Raw genomic sequence first — 21,308 nt, forward strand, 5'->3', positions numbered from 1 at the left:
AATGAGAAAATAAAGGTTATGATTATTTTTTAAAACGAATGCAGTCTTTGAAAAACGTCTCATATAGAGGTCAATACCTCGCAAGGAAATCAATTAATATGAAAAGTTTATAATCGATATGAACGGGACATTTCAAATATAATTTTACAAGTATTGGAAAAACTATGTGAAATAATAAAATATGGTCGATTGTCATGATAATTCAAATATAATATAGCTCCTGAAATAAATAATATTTTGAGTTTGATAAACTATAAATTCGTTCAATTATCAAGACTTATATTATGTTAATAAACATGTATAGATTTAAAGATCATATTGGGTCAGGTTGACTTTTGAGATGACTTTTGTTAACTTTTGCATGTCGATCTCGAGCATTGGGATTGTGATACGCTATGACCTGACCTAGCTTGTTAGACATGTATTGACCAACATATGTTCTCTAGGTTTAGATCTACGGTTATTTTGCATTCCGAGTTTCGGTCACATTTCGGTGAATGACCTTATGTGCTGCTAAGGTGAGTTTCATTTGCTCCCTTTTTAATTGCTTTTGCAATCTATATTTTTGGACTGAGAATACATGCACTTTATTTTAAACTCAATGGATACAAGTACATACTAAATTCTACACTGAGTTTGAACCAAAAATCCCTTAGCTTTGGTAACTAGTAACTGCCAGTTATAAGAACTGGTGGGCGCGAGTAGTTGTATATGGATCCATAGGGCTTGACATCCCCGTCTGTTCCAGGTTTAGAAACCCTAGCCTGAACTATAAAACAGACGTATGCTATTTGAGTTTAGTACACGTTGGATTGCGTGTATTGTACATGTTGGTTGCATGTATGTTAAAACAAGGGTACTTATTATAACGTTAAAGTTTAGTTACCAGGGTGCTCAATCTTGTAGAATATTTTGATAAACGTTTCGGATGAAACAACTGAAATCTTTTGATCCACCTTTATATACAGATTATGCGCAACATTAAAACTATGAACTCACCAACCTTTGTGTTGACACTATTAAACATGTTTATTCTCAGGTTCCTAGAAGTCTTTCGCTGTTTGCTTATACGTTATACAAGCTATGTGCATGGAGTCATACATGCTTTATTCGAGAAAACTTTGCATTCACAAAATCAACACCATGTATCTTATTTGACTGTATTGTTAACGGATGTATTGTTAGAAACTATTATATACGATGATTGTCTATACGTAGAAATCATCAGACGTCGAAAACCTTGGATTTATATATTCATTTATGGTGTACCTTTTCAAAAGAATGTAGTGTTTACAAAACGTATTATATAGAGGTCAAAATCTCACTATGAAATCAATGAATGATGTATTCGTCTAAATAGATTTGGACGGGTCATCACAGTAGGAGTAGATGAAAATCGGGAACAACTACTGCGGAGGAGTCAAAGGCAATCTGTACTAACAAGGTGTGGAACTGGTCATCACCTACGATATATACGTGGGGGGCATCATGGTCATTGATTAGTTGTATTTATTTATATTCGTTGTAATGTTTATTTTTTGGACTTGTTTAATTATATATTGCGTTTGTGATTTACATTTAGTATCGTTTTTAAACAAAATTAACAATAGTTTATTTTAAATAACAATAACAACAAATAACAATAGATTATTTAAAACAACAATAACAATAGTTTATTTTAAACAACAACAACGACACAATTCTCTAGGTAGATCCACCGTCTTTAAAGAACACCTTTATCAACGCCTTGTGTGTAATGTTAAGGATTTTAATCTTAACATTAGGGCAAAAGATAGAACAATTTTGTAGCACCAAAACAGCTCCCTCACGCATGCCTTTGATACCTTCATACTTTCCATGAATACCATCAATGATCTTACTAGATACTGTTCCTCGAATAGTACCCGTAGTGTCCTATTAAACATAAATAAATGTAGTTACATTAACCTGTTTTTAGTGAACGAAATACAATTATGAAAATATACATAAGTTAATGATGTAAACTCACTTTCAGCGTTACAGACAGATCACCGACACAATTTTTCTCACAAGTCTTAACAACACCAACAACTTGATCAGCTGGTAAAAATCTACGCTGCCTCAAAATGCTTGCTATATCAGATCTACCTGCAGTTACAACAATACATATACACTGTTGACTTATGGTTTCAAGAATGAGTATACAATTTTGTTGTTTACCTCCGTACGGATATGCAAACTCCATCGCGCGTAGCCACGGATCTAGTGTAAACGAATCATCCACTTCAGGTCTGCTTATTATTTTCCTTACAAAATCTTGCGTAGACATGTCATCTACAACATTATTCTCGTTATTTCGAAGTTCATACGCATCTTGGAAAATACCAGCGGGTCCAGGGATTCGGTAGGATAATTTGTTCTTTTTGTTAGACCCAGAACCGCGAAGAACAGGTCGTTGTGGTGAAATAGGTTGCTTTTGTTTTTGAAGGTTACGTTTGGGGGGGGACTCTTAACGGTCGGGGGAATTGTGGCGACTCAGTGGGCACCAATACAGTTTGAGTGGGTTTTGAAACTGATACAGATTGAGTGGGGTCGGAATCATCAATATCAAGTAGGTATTCCCATCCATCGTTTTCATGATTGGACATTTTTTTAGATTGTGATTTAGTGTTTTTTTGTAGTTTTCAACTGGTGATTTATAAATCTCAGTTTGATGTGTTTGAAATGTGGTTGTGTTGTATGTGATGTTATTGAGAATGAAGTTTCAAGTGGTATAAATAGATGTAGAAAAGCATCGATTTTCACCTGCAAAAGCAAGATTCGGGGTAAAAGTGGACAAGAAATGGCAGGACCAAAACCGAAGTTTGAAACTTCGGTTTTGCTGAAAAGCCTGCAAAACCGAAGTTTCAAACTTCGGTTTAGGGCACGGGTGGCAAAAGCTTGACACATGTAAGCCTAGTCACTGTGTAAAGGAATAAAGCACCAAAACCGAAGTTCCAAACTTCGGATTTGGCAAAACCGAAGTTTGGAACTTCGATTTTACCCTTTTCGTTCCTTTTTTTGTTAAATTTCCATTTTTGCAAGACTGATTAAAAAAATTACTATTTTAGAAAAAAAAAATCCTTCTATGTGGGATTCTCAAGACTTCTTCAAAAGCTCGCGTGCTTATCTTTTATTCCAGATCCTACCATGCAACTCTAAGTCATGGCCGAATACTTGTAACTCGAATTTGGGCTACAAAGCTTTTGATCCATAAGCCTTTTAGCATCCAATGTTGGGCTCGTAACACCAACCTAATAACGATTTTCTTCCGGGATTATAGCCAAAATGCCCATTCCCATGTAGTTTCTTGCGCTGGAGCCCAAAAAAAAATTGCCAGATTGCCCTCGCAAGACGCAATGAGGCTTGCGAGTTGCCCACGCAAGGCGCAAGTTTGCGTCCTTGCGTCTTGCGAGCTTGCGACCTTATCTGATCAGAAATACGATTTTGTGGATGAGATTTCATCAGATATCCTAGATTTTTACGGATAATATTATGTCCCTATATATAGATTGACCCTGAGACTTTGAAATCACAGTCTCATAAATATTTCAAAATTTTTCAATGCAGAGCTTATACCCATTCATTATTCCCTTGGCGTAGTTGTAAGTATCACTATTACCATTTAATATGTATATTTTAAATTTTGCGTTCCTTGCGTATCGATTAAAAAATTAAAAACATATTTGTTTTAACATTGTTCATTCCTGCAGATTCAATCATTTGTTCAACATTGTCGCCCGATAATCATCGTCGATGGAGCGCATTTGAAGGCAGGATATTTGGGTACAAATTTAGTTGCTGTTGCGATGGATGGCAATAATGGAATTTTGCCATTGGCTTATGGAATTGCTGGCGGTGAGACAAACGAGTCTTTGGATTGGTTTTTGGGCAACCTACGAGACCATTTGATGACTTGGGGAATGGGTGATCGTATGTCAGAGCTTACTTTTATTTCGGATCGAGGTTTGCCAATAGCACATGGTGTTTCAACCGTGTTCCCCGAAGCGTTTCACTGTTTCTGCGCTCGTCATTTGTTTGCAAGCATTAAAAGTAAATCGAACAAATTCAAATATTTTGAATGGCATTATTGGAAAATGGTCAAAGCTTATCGTGCGTCGGATTTTGAGGATCATCTTGATGTATTTCGAAGAAGATTGAAAGCGTCTTACAAAATTTTAAGTGATGTCGGGTTCCACAAATGGTCTAGAAGTAGAGCGGAACATGTTAGGTATTCATACCTTACTAGCAACAGTGTAGAGTCTGTTAATGCACTATCCGTACATGCTCGAAAACTACCTGTTTGCATGTTATTGAATTTTTTCGCGCTTCGGTACAAGATTGGTATTTCAAACATCGCAACCAATCGGTTAGTCTTACTTCAACTGTTACTCCATATGCTGAACATAAACTAGCCAAGTGGACGAAAAAGTCAAGAAGATGGCAAACAATTCCATCGACAAACAATCTAGTTGAAGTGCTCGATGGACGAAAAAAAGGCCTCGTTAATCTAGCAGATAAAGTTTGTTCATGTGGGCAGTGGCAGGGATCAGGCATACCTTGCGGACATGTTATTACAGTAGCACGACTGTTTGGAGTAGCTGATGTTACTCAATTTGTATCTCATTGGTTCACGACAGAAACTTATATAAGTACGTATATGGAACACATCCTTCCTTTGCCCCATCGGTCTGAATGGTCGGATCCGGGGCCCAACGTCCTACCAATTGTAAACCCTCCCATTAAGCCGAAAAGAGCTCCCGGACGCCCAAAATCAACAAAACGTCATCCGTCAACGGGTGAAGACACTGAAAAAACAGTAAGAACATGTACTCGTTGCAAAGAACCAGGTCATGGTAGGGATACGTGCAAATCTTCAGTTGATCGAACTGGTGAACCAACCACGAAAAGGGTAGTAAAAACATCGGCCTCAACTTCAAAGTCGAAGAAGGGTAAGGAGAAACTCACTGACAAAGAAGCATTTCATGCTTATCAGTCTCAGTTTTATGCAACGTGCAATCTAGGGAGCGATAATTAGTAAACCAATCTCCAAGTTTCGGTTTATTTTCCTATTGTATGTTTTTATGTCATATCTTCTCGTTGTAATAAATTCTAGAAGTTTATCTATGTTATGTGTAATAATAATATATATTTTGGTTTATGTATGCTATCATTAAACCTTGAGTCCAATCATGTACACATACGCAAGGTCGCAAGATAGCCCTTGCGACCTTTTGCACATACGCAAGGTCGCAAGTTAGACCTTGCGACCTCATTAACACAGACGCAAGGTCGCAATATAGTCCATCTTTGCGTATTTGCGTTTGGCTAGGTTTTCCGTAATTTGCTTCTCTGCGTCTGTGCGTATTTGCGAAGTGTGTGTGTGTCAAGTGAATGTTATTATTAGGTTTATAACCTAATAATAAAAAACACAAGACGCAAAGACACAAGCACGCAAGATCCTCAAAATTTGCGTCTTGCGTCTTGCGTCTCGCAAGGCATGTTTTGCGTCTTTGCGTGTTCTATGATTACTATTTTATGTTGCTGCTATTTGAGTTTTATTTATTTATTTAACTACTGTTAATGTGTAGGTCCATCTATGTTTACAAATATTTATCTAGTGCTTAAGTGTAAGTTGTTATTGACCAAATTACTCCAGTCGTCCTTGAACTTGTACTGAAAATTAAAATGACCAATAAAACAGATAGGCTAAAATTAAAATACCATTTCATTAACCAGTAGTACAAAAGGCCCTACGACCTACTTTATTACATGATCAACAAAGATTAATTAAATTGCAGCAGCATACATTATCTGAGCATTCAACACTTCTCGATCAGAAGGATACACCAACTCGTCTTCATCAGCAAAGAAGTTGTTCAACAACATGCCATACGGCAATCCACTCCCACCAGCTGCAGCCAATCCTGCCATCCGATTAGCAACCACATATGCCAGATTAATTGGGATTTGTTCGAGCAAACACATCAAAATCAAAACTTCAGTTACAGATAGCTCCACATCAGCATCATCTCGAAACATGACATTCTTCTTGATGACATTCATCATCTGTTGATACTGGTCCTGAATATCTTCCTCCCTGATAATGACAGGACCACTGTTTGGCATGTAAAAACCAGGTTTACATAGTCCCGAAACAAACCCAGAAGCTGAGAATGAATTTCCTGTAGCTGACCTCCTCGGGGCCTTTTTCACATCCTTGCTAAGACTGAAAAACTTGAAATCTCCATCTGGAATATCCAGCATCTCACCAAACTCCTCCAACGTCCAATCGTAGGAATAACCAAACATGTTCACGTGAACACATTTCAGTTTACGTGGATCAAAGACATAGTTAGCATAGAATTCCCTAACAAGTCTGGGATAGTACTCATTAACTTGACGATATAGAAAAGCTCCAGCATCTATTCCCAGCCAGTACGCAGAAAAACCACCTAGAGCAACAACCCTAACCCCAGGAAGAATGGGACGGTCGGCTAATAGTCGTCGTCTTTCAGCAACTTGTTGTGATGACTCTCCTTGTGATGGTCGGTGTGAAGCTCTACCTCTTCTGTCCATGGATATTAACTGAGATTAACTGTAAATAACAAACTAATTAAAAATAATCATCATACAAACAAATAATAAATACAATAATTAGTGAAGAAAAATGCTTAAATTAGTACCTTAAAGTACCTTTAATCAATGAATTGCACAATGATGGAATTTTTATGAGACTGTGAAAGACAAGTTCCAGGATCATACTATAAATAGGGTAAAATCTTATCCGACAAAAATCTAAGAAATCTTACTAAATCTTATCTGAAAATCCAACATCTGATCGGATAAGGTCGCAAGCACGCAAGGACGCAAACTTGCGCCTTGCGAGGGCAACTCGCAAGCCTCCTTGCGTTTTGCGAGGTCAATCTAGCAAATTTTTTTTTTTTTGGCTCCGGCGCAAAAAACTATATGGGAATGATCATTTCGGCTGTAATACCTTTTCTTCCCCCTTTCATTTCGAACAAAAATTTATTCCCCATTTTCTCTGCTTATAACATCTCTAAACCCTAGTTTTACTCCCGAACTCAAAAATTACATTCTTCGTTCACATCTGACATTAAACAATTCCTAAAATCTTGTACGTTTTATAAGTTTGCTTCGATTGGCACGAATTAGCGTGTCTCAGCTCAAAACATAAAGAACGACACTGAACTCGGTGATTCAGGCGGCGTCGTTGACGAACTTCTTCAGGATGAAATTAGGTCAATGTAAGTAATGTCGATTTCAAGTTGTATTCATCGTATTATTGTTGTTGTTATTATTATTAATTATTAAATTAAATTATTAACTATAATTATAATTATCTAGGGAGTATAATCGTATATGATAATAATAAATCTATTTAGTAATTATTATTATTATAGTACTTTATTACTTTACTAATAATAATAATAAAATAGTAATATAGTAATTTTATTTGATTTGTATTATTTTCATAATCGTGAAGTAAAGTAAGTTTGACTTTGATTTAGAGTAGTCATTTTACATGAATTTGTTGTAGTTATATACTACTATTTTAATCAATTATCAATCACTATAGTAATAGTAATACTTGGTAGATGATACATGGTCTTAATCCTAACAGTAACTTTGACTATCCTAGAATAGTCAACAATTGACTTGACATTGACCTTTATATATAGTTATATTGGATTGGATTGTTATTTTCGGAAGTGGTTTTCTTAATGTGAGAATGTAGGAAATCTATAAGGAAATAATTCTGAACAAATATAGTGTTTGAAAGTTACAGAGACAACATTGCATTCGTATAAATTTGTGTTTATAATGAAATTGGATTGTTATATTTAAATTTGTTAATGCAAGATATAAGAAAACTTGATTTGATTATTTAGGTAAAAAAAGATGTTGACGTGCTATTCATGTGTCTAAACAGTTTATTACTTCTTTTTCAGGGAAGCTTTATTTCAAGATGATTTTAAAGTTGTTTCACACTCTCCAACCATCGTTGTGATCAAGATAATGTATGTAAATCTACTAATAACTTCGACTCTCTTATTGCCCAATGTTTCTTATTATAGGTTGTCAATAACTTCATTTACAGGCGCCCTACGGAGGATCCAGATTATGAGGATGAAGATATTTTTGTGCTTCTTTTAATACGGTAAATTATTATAAAGGAGTTAATTTCATTTATTATTATTAATTATTTGTTATATTAATTATTATGTGGTGATTGTTTGGATATGTGCCAAACCTCATTTATATAGATATATTTATTTATGGTTAAATATATCAGGTTCTTCTCTAAATATCCACATACATGTCCGAATTTGATGATCATTTTTGGAAAAAGGACTAATAAAAGTTGATGTAGATGAACTGATGTCGGTGCTTCGTAAAAGAGTAAGAGTTGATTGTAGTGTAAAGTTCTTTATGTTTCTGTAAATCCATAGATGATTCTCCTTTTTGTATATTGAGTGTAACTCTTGAGTTTAGCTAAAACATATGCATTATCATATTCAATTAACATAATTTTTTTCATTTAATTAATAAACGAAACAATAAATCTTTGTAATATCAGGTAATTGATTATGAAATCGTAACAACATTGAGATTGTTGTATATGCAGGTTGATAAAAATGTTAAAGAAGGACGTGAGATGATATATGATTTGGTTGTGGATTTACGAGCATTCTTATCTGAGTTTGATCGGTAAAGCAATCACAGGTAAGTGTGATTTTGCTTTTCAGTATGTCCGCCAGTAAAAATACTTGCCCCTCAGGTGACCCAAACAAAGAAACCCTTATCGCTTTTTCATACACAAGTTTCATTGTTTTAAACTTGGCGTAGTATATATATATATATACACACACACACACACACACACACATTTACTTACACAAATTAACCATGTTTCTTTCACTTTATTTTCTTTCTTTCATTATTCTATCACATTTGAAACCATGTCTCAAAATATGAACAATCTAAATCATCAAAACCACCCACAAAATCTAAACGATCTGAATGGTTTTCAATGGAACCCGCTTGTTTAGAACCCAAACATCCTAACCGCACTAAATTCGTTTGGTGTTCGATATCCTTTTTATTCAACTCAAGTTCAACAAACTGAATTTGGAACCCAACCAAGAGCCTATTCATACGATGCGTACCAAGCTCGAAAAAAAACAATGTATCAAGAAACCAAAGTTTGGTTGGAAAATGCAGTACATGTTGCAAAATGCTACTGTTTTCAACAACTATCAACTATCTGACTTATGTGTTTGAAGGAAAAGCCAAAGTGGCTAAATCCGAATCAGTTGTGATCGGTCATCGAAATAGAAGACGAGAACCAGAAGTGCAACATGTTGAGCACTTTGATTTGTATGATGATCATCTTTACCGATTCGGACTATATATTAGGTGATGTTCCTGTCCCACGTCCAGATGGGAAACCATGCAAGCCAAAATCACGAAACTTGTCGTCCGATTTTGCGCTGTCTTCACGTGAATCAATGAAGCAATCGACCTTTGATACGGTTACTAAAGAAAAATCAATGTAAAGTTAAAGCTCAAATTAGGATTATAGCAATTGAAACTGCTCACTTTCTCGAACCAGACATGAAGGCACTCGAGAGGAAGAAAAGAAAATCCGAGAGTACCCAGAGATGGGTTCAGACTATGATTGTTTGTTATCGTTTGCTAATTTATGAGCTTTGTGTTGAACTGTAAGATTTCTAGTACTTCTATTTTTTTAGTCTATGAGAAATAGTCTATGAAAAATAGTCACCACTCCCAGTACTTTAATATTGAAAAATAGTCTATGAGACCCTATATGATACACCGTTGATAAAATGACCGAATATGGACTAAAAGTCTTGTGGGTCGACTCGACCTGAATTAAAAATGTCCTTTATTGACATAATACACAACCCACCAATGTTGGTTACCTTTAATATTCATGCTGTTGTGTAATAAAAAGTAATGCAATTCCTATGATCTCACATTTTTATACGGGATTCTGAAAAGTATACCTCATCTTCGAGCTATTTGAATGACTTTGAGGAGATTAAGCCACTGGGTGAGTGATTATCATATCTCAGTCACATATATGCATGCTTATTCAGTTTCGTTGCTTTTCGTTAAAAAGCGTTTCACTATATTATACGTTAATACTACATTTATATGAATCAACCATCATATAAAAGTATGACTTCTTTTTGATTTCTTTTGTCTCAATATTTTAGGTAAAGGTGGGTTCGGCCGGGTGGTATTATGTAAGAATAAGCTTGATGAGAGACAATACGCGATCAAGAGAGTTTCAGTTAATGATAATAATGGAGACTTGAGGTAGAATTTGATTTACATTTCAAGACCTTTTTATGCATTTTTTTATTAACTTATGTGTATCTTCATATGTTGCTAGTACTATGTTTAGGGAGGTAGCCACGCTTTCCCGATTTCAGCACCAATACATTGTACATTACTACCAGGTACGTTTAACCTAGTTTTTTATGAACTCTAGTTGTTTTAACGTGATTTACTATTTCACGATTTATTTACCATTGCATCTTCACATGATTATAATAAGTTTTGTTTTAAAAATTATATATAGTGTGTCAACCTCTACTTACCACAGTTTAGGTTTTGAATTCAACTTGTGATATCTTTACATATACTTTTTTACATATTTGCAATCTTCATTTTTATTTATCATAAATATACCACATTCATTGTGCAAATTATGTTGTAGTTAAGTAAAAAGAATTCATAAGATTTATTACACTAGTAAAACCAATATGATGTAATGAAGGCATCTTTTGAACAATGATCATGCTATTAGGTTTTCAAAGTAATTTGATGCAGATAACATAATTTCCATGCATGGGTTGAAGCCGTGGATGCTAGTTCTTTTAGTGATGTCAGTTCTTCGAGTTCCAATAGTGCATCTGGCTCGATCGATTGTGGTTCAGCAGATGCGACATCATTCCTGTACATTCGATTGGAGTATTGCCCAAGGTTATCTCCAAACATGTTTCTGAATTATTAAGATTTGACTATTGTTCTATACTTAGACATACGAGTTCTGTTGTTATATCATATAATCTGTATTTGTTTTATATTTTGATGTTTTTGTAGCGTTATACTAATATTTTCTTTTTTTTGTGTGTGTTGGGTATAAATAGGACACTTAAAGATATGTTGACTTCTTCAAGTGATGTTGACAAGAAGCGTGCTTGGCATATATTTCACCAAATAGTTAAGGTGTAGCGTACATCCATGCTAAAGGTATTATCCACCGTGACTTGACTTCAAATAATATTTTTTTCGATGATCAGAATAATGTGAAAATTGGGGATTTTGGACATGGTAAGTTTTTTGTATGTTACTTTGGAAACAAGAGTTTTGTTGAAGCTTTTTTTAAAACTGATATAATTAAGGGACATGTCAAGTTGACCCCAAACAACTTTAATCTAAAATAGTAACATAATTTAAATATAATTGACGGTATTATATCCATGTTAGTCCAATTTATCAAAACTTCTAATGAACTTCAAAGTCATATTGTACGATAAACTGGACTAACATAGAAATAATACTGTCAATTATATTTAAATTATGTTACTATTTTGGATTAAAGTTGTTTCGGGTCAACTTGACATGTTGCTTAATTATATCAGTTTAAAAAAAGCTTCAACAAAACTCTTGTTTCCGAAGTAACATACAAAAAACTTACCAAGTCCAAAATCCCCAATTTTCACATTATTCTGATTCCATCGAGAAAAATATTATTTGGAGTCAAGTCACGGTGGATAATTCTTTCAGCATGGATGTACGCTACACCTTCAACTATTCGGTGAAATATATCCCAAGCCCGCTTCTTGTCAACATCACTTGAAGAAGTCAACATATCTTTAAGTGTCATATTTATACCCAACACACACACAAAAAAGAATATATTAGTATAACGCTACAAAGGCATCAAAATATGTAACAAATATAGAGTATATGATATAACCACAGAACTCGTATGTCAAGTATAGAACACTAGTCAAATCTTAATAATTCAGAAACGTGTTTGGAGATAACCTTGGGAAATACTCCATCTCAATGTACATGATTTGATGTCGCATCCGCTGAACCACGATCTATCGAGTCAGATGCACAATATGACTTTGAAGTTCATTCGAAGTTTTGATATTTTACTTGTTCTAGAATCTAGACAATATTGGCAAGGGATAACCCGAATGACAATCTATACTTCTAATTTTTTTTTTTTTTTCTTTCTCAGCTAAGAGTCTGAAGTTGGATGAGGATGAGCTTTCAGAACGTGGAGTGTCCGTTAGTCGTGACATCGGGACCCATTTTTATAGTGCACCGGAGATGCTAGAACGTTTAAAAATAAATGTAAAAGTGAGTGTTTTCAAACTCAAGTAACTGTCATTGTCCATTATTTGTTATTTACTTGATATATTTGTAGTTTTAAGTTTTCAAATATGACCATAAGGTGGTGGTTGTTGGTAAACAATGGGTATGCAAGCATTATTTATTTATATTATTGATATATAGGATCTAAAAATGAACAATTCCTTTCTAAATTATGTATCTTTTTGTTGTTCTCTAGGCTGATATCTACAGTTTAGGAGTTGTACTGTTTGAGCTATGCTATCCTTTTAGCACCGAAATGGAGAGGATTCATGCTCTTACAAAATTAAAAAAATGAGGCGCAGCTACATTCGGATTGGCTAGCTGAGTTTGAAGAGCACACGTTGTTATTGAGTCACATTATGTCATCGAGCCTATCAGATCGGCCTTCAGCCTTCGACTCCTCGAACTAGCTTTTCATCATATCAGTAAGTAACTAGAAGCTATCATTTTATTTCATGCATACATGTGTATATGTATATATAGGAGTAATAAGATTATAAAATAACATGTAAATATACACCTTCGAATGTGCACACCCTTAATGTGATTACAATGTCATTCACATGTGCTTATTATACGATTTTGACCCTCATATGAAATTTCTTTTATACTGTATGTGTTTTTGTAAATGGGACACATCTCTATTACCGAGTACAATTTAATACTGTAGAAACATTAGCATTTGAAAAAAAAAAAAATAGTTCTGTTCTCAAGGTTTTTGCAGTAATCTCAATACACTCATATGTATGTACATATATATTTCTACATATACAGTTGAGATAAACTTTGGTACTTTTTTTTGAAAAGTTCCAATTTAAATGACAACTCTTTTAGAAGACTTAATCATAAATACTAAATATAATTTTGTTGTATGTACACATCTTTGTTTTAATATTGCTTGATAATACATGCACATATAGACACACCATTGTACATTTCAAAAGATTATAATTGTGTTCTACAAAATATTAAACCTAATTTTATCCATTCAGATAATCAAGAACCAACACAAAAGCGTCCGAAAGTTGATCAGCAGAAATTTGATCAGTAGATCCTTGTTTTTAAAGTGAAAAAGTTATCGGAGAACGCTGTTTTGCCTACTCGAGGCTCGTCTCACTCTGCCGGTTACGATCTCTCCAGGTACTATAAGTTATTTTGTTTGTTTTATCATTCAAACATTGTATGAAACACCCGGTATGCAAATATGAAACTTAGTACTGAACCAGTCTTCACTGTGTTATTATTATTCAGTGCCATTGAAATTAAAGTACCAGCAAGGGGTAAAGCATTGGTTCCAACTGATTTAAGCATAGCCGTACCCGAAGGAACATATGCTCGTGTTGGCATGCATATTTTTTTCAACTAATTAACTTAATACTTGACTGTGTTTTTTATTTATTGATTGATTAACTTAATACTCGACTCTGATTCCATACATGATATATTTATTGGGGTTTTGTAAGTTTGTAATGAATCATCTGTTTGTAATTCTGTAGCTCCTAGATCTTGGCATGGAAGCATTCGATTGATGTTGAGATTGATTTGATCGAAGTCGATTCTCAGGGTCCACTTGTGGTGAAATTCTTTAATCATTCTGATATTGATTTCGAAGTGAAACCCGGTGAGCTGATTGCATAATTTTTATGGAGAAGAATATTATTTTTGAATGCATTGAGGTAGATAGTTTGGAGGATAAACGCTCAGAGTTTTAGATGATGCTGAGAATAGAACAAAGATTTTGCTGAATGTGGATGTTTCTGAATTTCAGTCGGTTGTAGTAGTTAGCATCTGTTTCGTCATACATGAATATAACAAAGGAAATGCATGGTTAGTTGACATCTATCAACTGTACAATAACAGGCATGTCATTTGGTTAAACTTTGTGTACCAAATGACTAAACTTTGTGTACCAAATGACTTGCCTGTTATTGTACAGTTGATAGATGTCAATTAACCATTCATTTCCTTTGTCATATTCATGTATGACGAAACATATGATAACTACTACAATCGACTGAAATTCATAAACATCCACATTCAGCAAAATCTTTGTTCTATTCTCAGCATCATCTAAAACTCTGAGCGTTTATCCTCCAAACTATCGACCTCAATGCATTCAAAAATAATATTCTTCTCCATAAAAATTGTGCAATCAGTTCACCGGGTTTCACTTCGAAATCAATATCAGAATGATTAAACAATTTCACCACAACTGGATCCTAAGAATCTGTAGCTCCTAGATCTTGGCATGGAAGCATTCGATTGATGTTGAGATTGATTTGATCGAAGTCGATTCTCAGGGTCCACTTGTGGTGAAATTCTTTAATCATTCTGATATTGATTTCGAAGTGAAACCCGGTGATCTGATTGCATAATTTTTATGGAGAAGAATATTATTTTTGAATGCATTGAGGTAGATAGTTTGGAGGATAAACACTCAGAGTTTTAGATGATGCTGAGAATAGAACAAAGATTTTGCTGAATGTGGATGTTTCTGAATTTCAGTCGGTTGTAGTAGTTAGCATCTGTTTCGTCATACATGAATATAACAAAGGAAATGCATGGTTAGTTGACATCTATCAACTGTACAATAACAGGCATGTCATTTGGTTAAACTTTGTGTACCAAATGACTAAACTTTGTGTACCAAATGACCTGCCTGTTATTGTACAGTTGATAGATGTCAATTAACCATTCATTTCCTTTGTCATATTCATGTATGACGAAACATATGATAACTACTACAATCGACTGAAATTCATAAACATCCACATTCAGCAAAATCTTTGTTCTATTCTCAGCATCATCTAAAACTCTGAGCGTTTATCCTCCAAACTATCGACCTCAATGCATTCAAAAATAATATTCTTCTCCATAAAAATTGTGCAATCAGTTCACCGGGTTTCACTTCGAAATCAATATCAGAATGATTAAACAATTTCACCACAACTAGATCCTAAGAATCGGTTTCGATCAAATCAACCTCAACATCAATCGAATGCTTCCATGCCAACTCAGATCTAGGAGCCTACAGAATTACAAACAGATGATTCATTACAAACTTACAAAACCCCAATAAATATATCTTGTATGGAAACATAGTCAAGTATTAAGTTAATCAATAAATAAAAAACACAGTCAAAGTATTAAGTTAATTAATTGAAAAAAATATGCATACCAACACGAGCATATGTTCCTTCAGGTACACCTATGCTTAAATCAGTTGGAACCAATGGTTTACCCCTTGCTGGTACTTTAATTTCAATGGCACTGAATAATAATAACACAGTGAAGACTGGTTCAGTAGTAAGTTTCATATTTGCATACCGGGTGTTTCATACAATGTTTGAATGATAAAACAAACAAAATAACTTACAGAGATCGTAACCGGCAGAGAGAGACAAGCCTCGAGTAGGCAAAACGGCTTTCTCCGATATCTTTTTAACTTTAAAAACAAGATATGCTGATCAACTTTCTGACGCTTTTGTGTTGGTTCTTGATTATCTGAATGGATAAAATTAGGTTTAATATTTTGTAGAACACAATTATAATCTTTTGAAATGTACAATGGTGTGTCTATATGTGCATGTATTATCAAGCTATATTAAAACAAAGATGTGTACATGCAACAAGATTATATTTAGTATTTATGATTAAGTATTCTAAAAGAGTTGTCATTTAAATTGTAACTTTTCAAAAAAGTACCAAAGTTTATCTCAACTGTATATGTAGAAATATATATGTACATAAATATGAGTGTAGTGAGATTACTGCAAAAACCTTGAGAACAGAACTACTTTTTTTTTTTTTTTTTTTTTTTTTTTATCAAATGCTAATGGGTAAAGTTGTTTTTTGTTTGTTGCATTATATACAAAGTAATTGTTTCCATTTTATAGTTTGTCTTTCAGTATATACACAAGAGGCTCATTACAAACAATATACAGATCAGCCCGGTTACCCACAAACGGGTTGGATTTGTCACCTCTAATGTAATGTTAACAAGAGCCTGGGTGCCATTTACAAATAAAATGTCCAGATATTTCTGTAACCTTACTCAGAGTGTCTGCTCGTGAATGTGAAAGCATCATACAATATGACTTAATTTTGCAACACTATGTCAATGTTTTCATAGTATCAAAATAGATTTTAAAAAAAGCGAGTATGATATGTCGTATGCAACATTATGTCAATGGTTGATGCTCCGAATTTGCAACAGTATACATGTATAATACGTCGTGTGAAACAGTATACATGTATACACACGACATATAACAAGAGCTTGGGTTTTGAAATAGCATGACGATGATTGTTGCTCCGAATTTGAGTTATCATTCCCTTTAAACACAAATAACTCAAATAACTGATTATTAGATTTTCATTCTCAAACATTACAAGCAAATTATTTATATTTTCAAAACGCAATAATCAAAAAATCACTTTCAAAATGTATTCACAAACACCTTGCAAGTTTATTTCCAAAACTCAAAAGCTAGATCTAAATGTACTCAAAGCATCTACAACTCATCAAATGCTAATATCCTTGTTTTACTAACTTCGTTAGAGAAAAATAATCTAATTACTAGTTTTGTAGCTAAAACTGTATTTAAAATCAACTTTGCTTAAACTACATCTAAACTTTTCTCTCTGTAAGCCTTCTGCCAAAAAATTAAATCCACCATCACCTCCGATCACTCTCCCCTACGACCACCCAAACCACCATATCCTCCAGCCAGTCCTCTGGCCAAAGATGATGTAATCCCAATGTCGAAGCCAAATGGCTCTATGTTTACAAAGTCGAGTGATAGTCGTGTAACATCGTTTCTGATTTTCAACTTTCCGGAATCTTGATCTCGTGATGATTGCCGGAGAGTATTCGAGAATTATGGAAATCTCAAAGACGTGTACTTTGCTCGGAAGAGATTGTCGAGCGGACAACGCTTCGGTTATGTTCGATTTGTTGGCATAACTGATATCGATTCTTTCGCGAGAGTTTTAAACAACATACAAATTAACGGAAGGTGGATTCGAGCTTAGGCCTTGGAGAGGGTTGTAGCTAAACGTGTACCGAGTAATGAACGTGTGTTCAAGTCTGAGGATTTTCCACCTACTCCTTGGAGCCATGGTTCGTCAAACACATTAAGATGGGAGGGTAAAAGCTTTGCAGCATCTCTTGCAGGGTCTAATCAAAATACCAATACGTCTCAGCATCCTTTTCGAATCATATCGAGGTAAAAGTCGGGGGTAAATGGATCGAAATTGACCTTCCTGAATCGGTGAGCAATCACAACCTTGTATTCAGTTTCAACAAGGATCGGATAGCTTGGTCCTTGGTTGAAGTGAATATGTCCAGATTCGAAGATGTTGATGATGGTGTTCAATCGGAACCCGCCAAGGTTTTTAATGAGGAAGCATGTATGGGTTCTGAATCGTCATGTGAGAACAATACATCGGCAAATGTGGGTGTGAATTGTGATGTCGATTACAGGGATTCTCAGGTTGATAAACCTATTCCCGATATAACAACGGTGGATATTGAGGAGGTTGAAGATGATGAGGTGGAAGAAGGTGAGCTTACACTGACCGATTCTAATGAAATCCTGACTACATCTCCGTCCGACGGTCCTTCAGTTACGATTCCCTTACCGGAATTCGTGTCGGACGAAGAACCGTTGCCTGAGTTCGCTCAATTGCCGAGGTGCTCAGTTACGGCTCCCAATGTTGGATGCGCAGGTATCGAGGAAAAGAATAGCACGCGTGAACCTGTTGATCTTAATTTCCCAAGGAGCTATTTTCAAAATCATATTGGGCCAGAACACCCTATTGGGCCAGACTACTCATGTGAAAATAAAATGGACAATGATGCTTCAATTGGGTTGGGCCTGGGTTCAGACGATCATGATGTAGGTGACCCTAACCCAATCGGAAGAGATTGTGCTAACTTACAAGACGTGTCCTATTGTTCAGCCTCTACCGCATTAGCTCGTTTTCGTGTTAAAAGGAAAAAAGCTCATCCTTTGATTAAAATTCGGTTTATTAAACATGTGTGGGGTAGGAGAAATATGAAGCGTAACCAACGTCGGGATAATTTTTGATGCATGAAAGATATTTTATCGAGAATGTGATGAATGATTCAGAAGAGAATATTGACTGTTGCTCATGCTGCTCTTCATGTGCGTCATCGAACTCGGAATCATAATTTATTTTAGTGTCGTGTCGTGTTGCTGCTAATGTCCTCGTGTTCAGTGGCGACTTTAAGTTGAACCCCGCCGGGTCCCGTGACACCACTAGTTTTCGAATTTTATCACAATTTTTTTTTTTTTTTTTTTTTTTTGTATAGGACACCACTAAATATAATAATGGGACCCCATAAATTTTTAGAGGTTATAGTTTAATAGTTTAGACTATTAAAATGTTTGAAATTAACCCACTTATAATTTTATATTATGAGCAATTGAATATAATAGATATAAAAATAAACAAACCATGTCCAATTCCAATTCTTTTTTACTTTCTTCTACATCAAAATTTCTTACACTTCTATCTTCTTCTTTCATTCTAGGGATGTCAATGGATCGGGTGAGAGCGTGAGGCCATATCCATATTCATTTAGTTTTTATTCATTCATACTGTAACTTTAGTTCATCTATCTATATTTATATTCAGTGGATTAAGCGAGCTAATGAATATCCATTGTATCTAAGAAATCTTATAATATTTTCAAATATATAATGAAAACAAAAACGTAATATATACAACATGACATAATGCAAAATTCTACCACCAGAATTTGTAATGTATGTCTAAAAATAAATATAATTGTTAAATTTACTATCAAACTTATTTTATGACAAATAATGTGTAATTTTTATGTTGAGATATACATGTTTTATTGTGAGTACTTATAGTGAATTCATTATATGGTAGCAAGTAAGATGTATGTGTAATAGTAAATATATTTGTAATAGTTATTGTATATAAATCTCTAATCTCATAACTATCTAACTTATTTTTTTAAAAGTCAGAGGAACTGCAATTTTACAGCTACTGTTAATATTATGCGATTATATTGATAATATGTTGTAAAGTTGCAATTTAAAATATTTACCGTAAAATTGCTACTGTATAGGCCATTGTTAGTTTAAAATTGCTACTGTATATGCCATTAATTGCTACTCAATATGAACAACCTTATATTTTGCGAGTATTATTGAATTTTATGTTTATGCTTTGGGTGCGAGCCGACCCGACCTGATTTGACCCGACACATTCAATATTTTGTGCAAGAAAGTTATCGAATAAATTTTTGGGACCGCATTAGGTTTTGATCCTAGAATCGCCACTGCTCGTGTTTGTGTGTCCACTATAGTTTCGTGTTTTATAGTTGTGTGTACGTTTTAATTGTGCGGTTGTGTGTGGTCTCGTGTCCTATCTAGCTCCTTGCTAGTTTTCTCTCGTGCACCTTTTATATTTTTTATAAAACTTACTTGCCTTTCAAAAAAAAAAAAAAATCAACTTTGGTTAAACAAAATGTGCCAAGAAAAAGCTTTTTTTGGCGAAAAGACGAAAACTCATAGAAACGAGTTCGTTTTCAAAAGAAAAACGCCCCCAACAAAGAATACAAAAAAAGACGGGGAGAAATGAGGAAACTCGCACCTAGAAAGCAACTATCTAAACGGAACTATCTATAATCGAGTCTCCCTAACACCCGAAAAACCATAAAGACAAACTAACCAAACAAAACCGATTACAACACGAAAAGAGGAATGACACCAAGAAAAAGTGCTTGCAAGGCTGTTTAAAGTAGTAATAACTAAGTATGGAGAAATTATTTCCATATTATGTTGAATTTGATGTCCATTGCTCTGCCACTAACTTCATAGAAAAATATGTCACTCTCACCAAGTATAAATACAAATATGTAGAACAAATGATAATAATATATAAAAGGAAAGAATATACCATAACTGAGGAAGCCTTTTGAGACGGCCCGTCCTAATTCTTAAGGACGAATACTATAACATATGGTTACATTGCGAGGTATTTGACCTCTATATGATACATTTTACAAACATTGCATTCGTTTTTAAAAGATAAACTTTCATTTCATCGAAAGTTGACAGGCATGCATACCATTTCATAATATCCAACTATAAATGACCTAATCTGTCATTTACTTAATAATAATCTTTATTGAACTCAACGACTTGAATGCAACGTCTTTTGAAATATGCCATGAATGACTCCAAGTAATATCTTTAAAATGAGCAAATGCACAGCGGAAGATTTCTTTAATACCTGAGAATAAACATGCTTTCAAGTGTCAACCAAAAGGTTGGTGAGTTCATTAGTTTATCATAAACAATCATTTTCATTAATTTAATAGATCACAAGATTGTCATTTCCATTTCTCATAAACATCAACTCATATCAGGCATTTCGCAATGCATAGAGATAAAAATTATTTATATGGATTGAACACCTGGTAACCGACATTAAAAAGATGCATATAGAATATTCCTATCACTTCGGGACTCCCTTCGGACATGATAAAATCGAAGTACTAAAGCAGTTCAAATTCTCTGACCGGAGCTTGTTAGTGCCCATAGATCTATCTTTAGGATTCACGTCAATTAGGGGCCAGTTCCCTAATTCTTAGGCTACCAAGCTAAAAGGGGCATATTCGATTTCGATAATCCAACCATAGAATGTAGTTTCGATTACTTGTGTCTATTTCGTCAAACATTTATAAAAGCGCATGTATTCTCAGTCCCAAAAATATATATTGCAAAAGCATTTAAAAAGGGAGTAATGAAACTCACTATATTGTATTTCGTAGCATTAAT

At 34.4% G+C, this 21,308-nt stretch overlaps 2 protein-coding genes across 6 annotated transcripts; one reads left to right on the forward strand and one right to left on the reverse strand.

Annotated features, from left to right (window-relative positions):
• Window positions 1-1,704: 1,704 nt before the first annotated feature.
• LOC139854793 (uncharacterized) lies at window positions 1,705-2,627 on the reverse strand. The gene is made up of 4 exons (XM_071844076.1): window positions 2,559-2,627; window positions 2,200-2,452; window positions 2,009-2,127; window positions 1,705-1,914 (listed from the first exon to the last, which is right to left on the reverse strand). The coding sequence occupies exons 1-4, from the start codon at window positions 2,625-2,627 to the stop codon at window positions 1,705-1,707; spliced, it is 651 nt and encodes a 216-aa protein (XP_071700177.1).
• A 4,448-nt stretch (window positions 2,628-7,075) lies between these two features.
• Window positions 7,076-16,093, forward strand: LOC139856067 (eIF-2-alpha kinase GCN2-like). Of its 5 annotated transcripts, none has more exons than XM_071845302.1 (11): window positions 7,076-7,286; window positions 7,992-8,060; window positions 8,141-8,200; window positions 8,336-8,442; window positions 8,669-8,766; window positions 10,284-10,386; window positions 10,463-10,529; window positions 12,329-12,450; window positions 12,662-12,890; window positions 13,458-13,605; window positions 15,755-16,093. In XM_071845302.1, the coding sequence occupies exons 5-8, from the start codon at window positions 8,706-8,708 to the stop codon at window positions 12,338-12,340; spliced, it is 243 nt and encodes an 80-aa protein (XP_071701403.1). In that variant the 5' UTR covers window positions 7,076-7,286; window positions 7,992-8,060; window positions 8,141-8,200; window positions 8,336-8,442; window positions 8,669-8,705; the 3' UTR covers window positions 12,341-12,450; window positions 12,662-12,890; window positions 13,458-13,605; window positions 15,755-16,093. The 5 variants fall into 5 exon arrangements, 3 of the variants coding, with proteins under 3 accessions (XP_071701403.1, XP_071701401.1, XP_071701400.1); XM_071845300.1 differs by lacking the exon at window positions 15,755-16,093 and adding an exon at window positions 13,717-14,695; XR_011761654.1 differs by lacking the exon at window positions 15,755-16,093 and having other exon boundaries at window positions 8,669-10,117; window positions 13,458-14,695.
• Window positions 16,094-21,308: the final 5,215 nt, after the last annotated feature.

The sequence above is a fragment of the Rutidosis leptorrhynchoides genome, chromosome 6, assembly GCF_046630445.1.
Source record: "Rutidosis leptorrhynchoides isolate AG116_Rl617_1_P2 chromosome 6, CSIRO_AGI_Rlap_v1, whole genome shotgun sequence".
Taxonomy (NCBI): domain Eukaryota; kingdom Viridiplantae; phylum Streptophyta; class Magnoliopsida; order Asterales; family Asteraceae; genus Rutidosis; species Rutidosis leptorrhynchoides.

Bases quoted from the DNA above. Each gene is read 5' to 3' on its own strand.
- LOC139854793 (XM_071844076.1), bottom strand. From the start codon at position 2,627: ATGTCCAATCATGAAAACGATGGATGGGAATACCTACTTGATATTGAT. The intron at 2,453-2,558 runs GTATCAGTTTCA...CAAAAACAAAAG, and splicing joins ATTCCGACCCCACTCAATCT to CAACCTATTTCACCACAACG. The intron at 2,128-2,199 runs GTAAACAACAAA...TTGTAACTGCAG, and splicing joins GTTTGCATATCCGTACGGAG to GTAGATCTGATATAGCAAGC.
- LOC139856067 (XM_071845302.1), top strand. From the start codon at position 8,706: ATGATTTGGTTGTGGATTTACGAGCATTCTTATCTGAGTTTGATCGGT. The intron at 8,767-10,283 runs GTAAGTGTGATT...TCAATATTTTAG, and splicing joins GATCGGTAAAGCAATCACAG to GTAAAGGTGGGTTCGGCCGG. The intron at 10,387-10,462 runs GTAGAATTTGAT...ATATGTTGCTAG, and splicing joins GATAATAATGGAGACTTGAG to TACTATGTTTAGGGAGGTAG.